Source organism: Phoxinus phoxinus (genome assembly GCF_949152265.1).
Source record: "Phoxinus phoxinus genome assembly, chromosome: 4".
Taxonomy (NCBI): domain Eukaryota; kingdom Metazoa; phylum Chordata; class Actinopteri; order Cypriniformes; family Leuciscidae; genus Phoxinus; species Phoxinus phoxinus.
In genome coordinates, this window is record NC_136879.1 from 43,255,335 (window position 1) to 43,265,334 (window position 10,000).

The 10,000-nt window shown below is 49.8% G+C and overlaps 2 protein-coding genes across 2 annotated transcripts in view; both read right to left on the bottom strand.

Annotated features, from left to right (window-relative positions):
* Window positions 1-10,000, bottom strand: part of LOC306997685 (NLR family CARD domain-containing protein 3-like) — a 377,651-nt gene that overhangs the window by 30,805 nt on the left and 336,846 nt on the right. The window lies entirely within an intron of this gene.
* cep164 (centrosomal protein 164) overlaps window positions 1-10,000 on the bottom strand; it is a 23,764-nt gene that overhangs the window by 8,080 nt on the left and 5,684 nt on the right. Inside the window, exons 6-16 of the mRNA XM_079609753.1 lie at window positions 9,887-9,952; window positions 9,603-9,680; window positions 8,724-8,825; window positions 7,811-8,515; window positions 6,209-6,265; window positions 6,029-6,091; window positions 5,704-5,771; window positions 1,721-2,281; window positions 1,503-1,589; window positions 1,172-1,355; window positions 869-943 (exon numbers count right to left, since the gene is read on the bottom strand). Coding sequence (XP_079465879.1) covers window positions 869-943; window positions 1,172-1,355; window positions 1,503-1,589; window positions 1,721-2,281; window positions 5,704-5,771; window positions 6,029-6,091; window positions 6,209-6,265; window positions 7,811-8,515; window positions 8,724-8,825; window positions 9,603-9,680; window positions 9,887-9,952 — 2,046 coding nt within the window. The remainder of the gene's footprint in view (window positions 1-868; window positions 944-1,171; window positions 1,356-1,502; window positions 1,590-1,720; window positions 2,282-5,703; window positions 5,772-6,028; window positions 6,092-6,208; window positions 6,266-7,810; window positions 8,516-8,723; window positions 8,826-9,602; window positions 9,681-9,886; window positions 9,953-10,000) is intronic.

Below are 10,000 nucleotides of genomic sequence, written 5' to 3' on the forward strand. Positions count from 1 at the left end.
AAATGTAGCCTAGTAAATGTTATAATAATGATGATAATTATTATTATTTGCGTACACGGACCCCAAACACACCGCGTCTTCTAAGTCAGGTGACTGTAAATGCGCAAAAACTGTTTCCATTGCAGTTTTGCGAAATATTCCTTTTTCGAATTGCCTGAAAAACCTCCTCATGCGAGCGTAAAAACTTTTTTGCGATAAACGAGAGTTTTTGCGAAATTGACGTGTTTCCATTGAGCGTATTTTCAATTCGCAATTTCAATTTGCGCAATTTGAAAGGTAATGGAAACGCGGCTAGTGATACCCCTTTTCCACCAGCAAGAACCAGGTGCTGGTTCAGAGCTAGAGCTAGAGCCGGTTCTGAGTTGGTTCTACTGACGGGTCTTTAAGAACCGGTTTGCCTTTCCACAGGCTAGAGATCCACAACAGAGCCAGATCTTACATCACTGTGTATACATCTCATGTTGCTACTTAAGAACCACTTTTACTGGTTCGGAGCTGGTACTTTGGTGGTCGAAAAACAAAGAACCGATTTGAAACTAGGCTCTGGTTCCGAACCAGCACCAGCTCTGCCTTGGTGGAAAAGGGGTATGAGTGAGTGAGTGAGTGAGTGAGTGAGTGAGTGAGTGAGTGAGTGAGTGTGTCAGTGAGTGAGTGAGTGAGTGAGTGAGTGAGTGAGTGAGTGAGTGAGTGAGTGAGTGAGTGAGTGAGTGAGTGTGTGAATGAGTGAGTGAGTGAGTGAGTGATTGAGTGAGTGATTGAGTGAGTGAGTGAGTGAGTGAGTGAGTGAGTGAGTGAGTGAGTGAGTGAGTGAGTGAGTGAGTGAGTGAGTGAGTGAGTGAGTGAGTGAGTGAGTGAGTGAGTGTTGTACCTCTCTCTGGTACTCGGCTAAAGGTTGTTCTGGTCGTGGACTCCTTGAATTCTTCTGAGTATCTCTCAGTTTAGCCTGACAAAACACAACAGAGCGTTAAACACAGACACACACACATTTGTTTCACTATATCAGAGAGAAAATTGCATAGACTTCTATTGATTAATTATATTTCCTATGGCCTAAACCAAGCGCATAAACATGTGCAAAACACTAGATTTAAATAAAAACAAGTTTTGGTCGATTCATGAGCCTTTTTAACACCTGGCCCTCGCACATAGAGCTAAACGTGTACACACACACCTGTGTTCTGATGGAGGTCAGCTGCTCCTCCTTATTCACCTGTAGCCGCCTCCTCTCTGCCTGGAGCTCCTCCTCTAACTCCTCCCCCAGGCGCTCGAGACCCCGCCTCCTCTGAGTCTCCGCCCTCTCCTGCTCCGCCTCCAGCTCTGAGCGCAGCTCCTGGAGTCTCACCTCATTCTCAGATCTGTACACACACACGAGACCAGCGTGTGGTGTGTGTTTGTGAGTGCTGATGTTGATATAGTGTGTGTTTGTGTACCTTAGCTGTTGTATTTGTGTGTGTGTGTGTGTTGATGTTGATATAGTGTGTGTGTTTTATGTGTGTGTGTACCTTAGCTTTTGTAGTTGTGTGTGTGTGTCGTTGTTTAATCGCTCCTCCTCGTCTCGTCTGTTTTTAAGTATCTGCTCCTTCAAAACCCTAAAACACACACACATGATGACGTGATTTGTAGGTATGTGAACTTGGAAAGTTTTGGTGCCAAACTGCTCATGTTTTGTTGGCACACACACTTCTACAGCACAGGGACCCACAATGCAGCAGTCACTGACCTCAGCTGCTCGGCGCTCTCCTCCTTCATCCGGCGCTCCTCGTCTTCCTCGTCCTTCATCAGAGCTTGTCTGAGCAGCTGCAATCTCAGTCTGTTCTTCTCCTCCTCCATCAGTCTGTTCTTCTCCTCTTCATCACACTTGCGCTGTTCTTCATCCTCCTGAGCTTCTCGTCTATTCTCCTCTTCCATCAGTCTGTTCTTCTCCTCCTCCTTCAGTCTGTTCTTCTCCTCCTCCTTCAGTCTGTTCTTCTCCTCCTCCTTCAGTCTGTTCTTCTCCTCCTCCTTCAGTCTGTTCTTCTCCTCCTCAATCAGTCTGTTCTTCTCCTCCTCCATCAGTCTGTTCTTCTCCTCCTCCATCAGTCTGTTCTTCTTCTCCTCCTCCATCAGTCTGTTCCTCTCCTCTTCATCATGCTCACGCTGCTCTTCATCCTCCTGAGCTTCTCGTCTCTTCTCCTGATCACTGGTGTGGGTTCGGCCACGGGCCGTCGGCGGTCTCTGGTCATGTGATGCTCTGCTGATGTCATCAGCAGGCGAGGAGGCATCGGACCGGGACTGCAGACGCCTGAGATGAGACACACATCAATCCCAGTGAGAAAATTCGGTAACACTTTACAATAAGGTTCATTAGTTCATGTATTTACTAACATTAACTAACAATGAGCAATGCATTTGTTACAGTATTTATTGATCTTTGTTAATGTTAGTTAATAGAAATACAGCTGTTCATTGTTTGTTCATGTTAGTTCACAGTGCATTAACTCATCATCTTCTTCCACTTATCCGGGGCCAGGTCGTGGGGGCAGCAGTCTAAGCAGAGAAGCCCAGACCTCTCCCTAGACACATCCTCCAGCTCTTCCGGGGGGACACAGAGGCCGGGAGACATAATCCCTCCAGCGTGTCCTAGGTCTTCCCCGGGGTCTCCTCCCAGTGGGGCGTGCCCGGAACACCTCCTCCAGGAGGCATCCGGAGCCGATGCCCGAGCCACCTCAGCTGACCCCTCTCGATGTGGAGGAGCAGCGGCTCTACTCTGAGCTCCTCCCGAGTGACAGAGTTCCTCACCCTATCTCTAAGGGAGCGCCCAGCCACCCTGCGGAGAAAGCTTATTTCGGCCGTCTGTATCCGGGATCTTGTCCTTTCGGTCATGACCCACAGCTCATGACCATCTGTGAGAGTAGGAACGTAGATTGACCGGTAAATCGAGAGCTTTGTCTTGCAGCTCAGCTCCTTCACCACGACAGACCGGTACATCGACCGCATTACTGCAGAAGCTGCACTGATCCGTCTGTCAATCTCCCATTCCATCCTTCACTCACTTGTGAACAAGACCCCAAGATACTTGAACTCCCCCACTTGAGGCAGGAACTCTCCACCAACCTGAAGTAGGCAAGCCACCCTTTTCCGAGTGAGAACCATGGCATCGGATTTGGAGGTGCTGATTCTCATTCCAGCCGCTTCACACTTGGCTGCAAACCGTCCCAGTGCATGCTGAAGTTCCTGGTCTGATGAGGCCAGCACGACAACATCATCCGCAAAGAGCTCCAGCTCTGGTCGTACAAGGACTGGACAGCCCTTAGCAAAGAGCCCCGGACCCCATACTCCCAGAGCACCTCCACAGGACGCTGCGAGGGACACAGTCGAATGCCTTCTCCAAATCCACAAAGCACATGTGGATTGGTTGGGCAAACTCCCATGAACCCTCCAGCACCCTGGAGAGGGTATAGAGCTGGTCCAGTGTTTCACGACCGGGAAGAGAAAACCGCACTGTTCCTCCTGAATCCGAGATTCTACTATCGGCCGTATTCTCCTCTCCAGTACCCTGGCATAGACTTTCCCGGGGAGGCTGAGAAGTGTGATCCCCCTGTAGTTGGAACACACCCTCTGATCTTAAAAAGAGGGACCACCACCCCGGTCTGCCAGCCCAAAGGTACTGTCCCCGACCGCCACGTGATATTGCAGAGGCGTGTCAGCCAAGACATCCCCACAACATCAAGAGACTTGAGGTACTCAGGGCAGATCTCATCCACCCCTGGTGCCTTGCGACCGAGGAGCTTCTTGACTACCTCAGTGACTTCAGCTTGGTTGATGGACAAGTTCACCTCCGAGCCCTCAGCCTCTGCTTCTTCAATGGAAGATGTGGTGGTGGGATTGAAGAGATCTTCGAAGTTTTCCTTCCACCGTCTGACAATATCCCCAGTTTAGGTCAACAGTTGCCCAACTCCACTGTAAACAGTGTTGATAGGGCACTGCTTCCCTCTTCTGAGGCGCCGGGCGGTTTACCAGAATCTCTTCGAGGCCAACCGGTAGTCTTTCTCCATGGCCTCACCGAACTCCACCCAGGCCCAATTTTTTGTCTCCACAACCACCCGGCCTGCAATCCGCTTGGCCTGCTGGTACCCATCAGCAGCCTCTGAAGTCCCACAGGTCAGCCAGAGCTGATAGGACTCCTTCTTCAGCTTGATGGCATCCCTTACTTCCGGTGTCCAGCACCGGGTTTAGGGATTGCCGCCTCGACCGGCACCGGAGACCTTACGGCCACAGCTCTAAGCGGCCGCGTTGACAATGGAGGTGGAGAAAATTGTCCACTCGGACTCAATATCTCCAGCTTCCCTCGGGATCCGGGAGTTGAAGATCTCTCTGACAGGGGACTCGACCAAAGTTCCCAACAGACCCTCACAGAACGTTTGGGTCTGCCGAGTCTGTCCAGCTTCCTCCCCCGCCATCTGATCCAACTCACCACCAGGTGGTGATCAGTTGACAGCTCCGCCCCTCTCTTCACCCGAGTGTCCAAGACATATGGCAGGAGGTCGGATGAAATGACCACAAAGTCGATCATCGACCTCCGGCCTAGGGTGTCCTGGTGCCATGTGCACTAATGGACACCCTTATGCTCAAACATGGTGGTTCGTTATGGACAAACTGTAACTAGGTTCAGATCAGGGGGACCGTTCCACGGATCAGCGAAGTGACGTTCCACGTCCGTAAAGCTAGTTTCCGTGTCCAGGGATTGGGTTAATGGGCCCCCGCCTTCAACTGCCGCCCGATCCACTATGCACCGGCCCCTTACGGCCCCTCCTGCAGGTGGTGAGCCCACAGGAGGGCGGCCACACGTCGCTCCTTCGGGACGAGCCCGGGGAGAGCCCCGGCCACCAGGCACTCGCATGCGATCCCCAACTCCGGGCCTGCCTCCAGGGTGGGGCTCCGGCTGCACCATGCCAGGCGACGTCACGGTCCTTGTTTTTTCTTACATCATAAAGAGTTTACAAATCTCTCTTAGTCTGACCCGTCACCTAGGACCTGTTTGCCTTGGGAGACCCTATAGCATATAGCCCCAAACAACATAGCTCCTAGGATCGTTTGTGTACTCATACCCCTCCACCACGTTAAGGTGGCAGTTCAAGGAGGAGTGCATTAACTAATGTTAACAAATACAACCTTTGATTTTAAAAACGTATTAGTAAATGTTGAAATTAATATGAACTAAGATGAATAAATGCTGAAGAAGTATTGTTCATTCTTAGTTCATGTTCTAAGGTTGTTAACTAATGAAGCTTATTGTAAAGTGTTACCGAAAATTCATTCAAACAATCAGTCTAAAATGTAAAGAAACCAGGCTGATCAGAGACGGCAGAGAGAATAGAGACTCACGGCCAGTTTTCAGTGAATTAATCATTACAGTGTGTGTTTCGCTTTTAAACAGACTGAACATCAAAACATCCACCTCTTTAGGGCCAGACGATACGCAAACTACGTTACTCGGCTGGATAAAGCAAACCAGCGCCTTGCTAGTAAAGTTCCGATGACTAAAGCTGAGAGCTGTAGTTTGCTAACACTGCATGTTTTGACTTGCCATTCAATCTGTATTTCAAAAAGCATGACGCGTGAGGGTTCGTGATGATCAGAAACAGTGTGTGCCAAAGAGAAAAACACACTGAATGAAGAATTCACTCGCGAGTGACACATCATCATCATCACCATCATCATCACCTGTCTGCAGAGACAGAGACGTCCACACAGCTGTCCACGTCTCCCTCTCCCTCCTCTTCCTTCCTGTCCTGAGAGACACACACACACAGAGAGACAGAATGAGCCTTTAAACCTGTAGAGGTGTGTTTGTGTGTGTGCATGAGAGAGTGTGTGCGTGTGAGGGTTTGTGTATGTGTGTGTGTGTGTGTGTGTGTGTGTGTGAGAAAGAGAGTGTATGAGTGTGTGAGAGTGTGTTAGTGTGTGTGTGTTAGTGAGTGTTTTAGTGTTTTAGTGTGTGTGTGTGTGTGTCTGAGTTTGTGTTTGTGTGTGTGTGTGTGTGTGTTACCACTGCAGGCATCAGATCCAGCAGATCAAACACTTTCTCTGAGAGCTTGGAGTGAAAACCAGCCTGAGGAAACACATGAAGAGTGATATTATGCAACACACACTCAATCCAGACATGTCTGTTAAATGCATGAATGTAAATAAATGGTGTGTGTGTGTGTGTGTGTGCATGAGGTCACACCTGCACATCATCAGCGGATGACAGCGACGCCGCCGCTGCTTCACCAGCCTCAGATTCCTGTCACGGCACAGGATATGACATCACACACTCGTACAGCAGTATTAACACACTGATTACACACACACACACACAGCAGTGAGCATATGCAGGAGAGGAGGATGCTGGGAGTTTCAGCTCTGCTGCAGAGAGGAGCTCTGATTGGCTCCTGACTAATGAGATAAGGCACACAATAAACTGTTTTCTGTTGTGCTTTTTATCCTCCCATGAGCCTGTGCGTGATGTCACATAACTGTGTAGAGACACGCCTCCTCTCTGCAGCGACACGCTGAGGCATAAACACTGACGTTACACACAACGTTACAGAATGAACAAACGAATCAAAGATTGAAGACACAAACACAAACACTGAACAACACTACAGAATGAACGAATGGGGTGGGGCATGTGAGATGGGCGGGGTTTGTGTGCAGGGGCGGGGCATGTGAGATGGGAGGGGTTTGTGTGCAGGGGTGGGGCATGTGAGATGGGAGGGGTTTGTGTGCATGGGCGGGGCATGTGATATGGGAGGGGTTTATGTGCAGGGGTGGGGCATGTAAGATGGGCGGGGTTTGTGTGCAGGGGCAGGGCATGTGAGATGGGAGGGGTTTATGTGCAGGGGTGGGGCATGTGAGATGGGCGGGGTTTATGTGCAGGGGTGGGGCATGTGAGATGGGCGGGGTTTGTGTGCAGGGGCGGGGCATGTGAGATGGGAGGGGTTTGTGTGCAGGGACGGGGCATGTGAGATGGGAGGGGTTTATGTGCAGGGGCGGGGCATGTGAGATGGGAGGGGTTTATGTGCAGGGGTGGGGCATGTGAGATGGGCGGGGTTTATGTGCAGGGGCAGGGCATGTGAGATGGGCGGGGTTTATGTGAAGGGGCAGGGCATGTGAGATCGGAGGGGTTTGTGTGCAGGGACGGGGCATGTGAGATGGGAGGGGTTTATGTGCAGGGGCGGGGCATGTGAGATGGGAGGGGTTTATGTGCAGGGGTGGGGCATGTGAGATGGGCGGGGTTTATGTGCAGGGGTGGGGCATGTGAGATGGGCGGGGTTTATGTGCAGGGGCAGGGCATGTGAGATCGGAGGGGTTTGTGTGCAGGGACGGGGCATGTGAGATGGGAGGGGTTTATGTGCAGGGGCGGGGCATGTGAGATGGGAGGGGTTTATGTGCAGGGACGGGGCATGTGAGATGGGAGGGGTTTATGTGCAGGGGCGGGACATGTGAGATGGGAGGGGTTTGTGTGCAGGGACATGTGAGATGGGAGGGGTTTGTGTGCAGGGACATGTGAGATGGGTGGGGTTTGTGTGCAGGGACATGTGAGATGGGAGGGGTTTGTGTGCAGGGACATGTGAGATGGGAGGGGTTTGTGTGCAGGGACATGTGAGATGGGTGGGGTTTGTGTGTAGGGACGGGGCATGTGAGATGGGCGGGGTTTGTGTGTAGGGGCGGGGCATGTGAGATGGGAGGGGTTTGTGTGCAGGGGCGGGGCATGTGAGATGGGAGGAGTTTATGTGCAGGGGCGGGGCATGTGAGACAGGCGGGGCTTGTGGGCACTGAGTCCTACCTCACTGCACACTGGATTCCACTGAGGCACAAACTTCCCTGTTTTAAAGAGTGTCATTTGAGGGCTGTCCTTCTGAAAGCGCTCGATCTCCTCGCTGTCTCTGTCGCTCTGAGTGTCGCTGATCTCACGTCCTTCACTCACTCTCTGCTCTTCTATATGTTCATCTTCCTCAGTTTCCCCGTGTTCAGAAAGCCTCTCTTCTTCCTCCATATGGGAAACACTTCTCTCTACCTCTTCCTCACTGTTGATCTCGCCTTTCTCCTGCCTCTGTTCTTTTCCCTTTTCTATTTGAGGGCTGTCCTTCTGAAAGCGCTCGATCTCCTCGCTGTCTCTGTCGCTCTGAGTGTCATGTTCATTTTCCTCTCTTTCCCTGTGTTCTGAAAGCCTCTCTTCCTCCTCCTCCTCTTCCTCACAGGAAACACTTCTCTCTGCCTCTACTTCACTGTCTTTCTCCTGTCTCCATGTTTCATCCCGTTCTTCTCTTCGCTTGTTTTCATCATCTTCACTCTCCGTCTGATCTCTCTGTTCTTCTGTTCTCTTCTCCGTCTGGCTGAATCTCTCGATCTGCTCATCAATCTCTTCATCAGACTGTTTCTCCTCCTGCACACTCATGCCTTCGATCAGCGGCTGGTCTCCTGCAGCAGCGTCTGAGGTCAGAGGGCATGAAGCGGCTGTGGAGGGGAGGAGACGTCCATGCAACGAGTCCTTACAGTGGAGGGATGGAGTTAGAGACACACACAGACAGACACACAAGAGGACAGAGGTCACATGCAAACGTCTCAAACAAACAGACGTATTTTTAACAAAGACACACAGATAAATTGCAGAGAGACAGTCAGACACACAGAGAGACACAGAGACAGACAGAGAGACAGACAGACAGACACAAACACACACACACACACACACACACCTCTGAAGGCGGATCTGGACTGTGATCCCTCGATAAAGCCAAATCCTGTAGTTCAGGTTCTGTTCTTTCTTCAGGAGGAACCGTCCCACTGACCTCACTGTCCTGAAACACACACACACACACACACACACACGCACACACACACACACACACACACACACACACACACACACACACACACACACACACACACACACACACACCTTTACTTACCGGTCTATTCTTAATACTATCACCTAACCCTAACACACACTAACTAGCGGTGTGACGATGCCCTCATGTCACGATTCGATACATATCACGACACTGAACTCACAATACCATATTATTGCGATACCCCAAGACATATGATAAAAGGTTAACAAAAAAATTAACTGTTGATTATAATGCTAAACTTGATATTACATTGTGTGTGTAAATGAATAGGATTGGATTGAGTGCTTGAAACCCAAAGCACGGGACAATAGACACTAAAGAATAACAATATTCATGATTCTGAAGCTGAAAATACAGAATTATTTTAGATGAATATGCTTGCTGTCACTGACTAGATATATTTAAAATAATGTCGGCCACTTTTACTGGTAACATCAGACATTTGGCTTTTATTTATCAGAACACACAAATATTCCCCCAACGCATTATTATACATTATATTCAACATTATATATATAGTTTAATGTAGTCTGACACTAAAACTAAAAAAAAAATCTCACATAGTATTTTTAGATATTTGTGCAGGAAATCAAGACAAAAATACTGAGGGCAACAACAAAAAACATCACGGTAGTTCTGCAGTTTAGTATTCTAACATGTGTAGAAGAATCAGTGTCTGAACTGCTGATCTCCAGCAGGATGTGATGCGTTTATGCTGTTCACCTCATACTGCAGTCCCGCTCCCAGAGCATCCAGATCCAGGTGGAGGTTCTTCAGCAGTCCGGCTGAATCTCGCGGCCTCTGCACACACACACACACACACACACACACACACACACACACACACACACACACACACACACACACAGATGTAATAACAGATTACATCTAGCGTTCAGTGCATCATCAAGTATTAGTGTTCAGGCGTGTGTGTGTGTGTGTGTGTGTGTGTGTGTGTGTGTGTGTGTGTGTGTGTGTGTGTGTGTGTGTGTGTGTGTCAGATTCACCTCTTCCTCTGAGATATCCTCGTCTTCCTCAGCACTCCTGACAGCAGTGGAGCTCGACACGACAGACTGACGCACACCAGTGACAAAAACACATTTAATATTCACAATAAATCA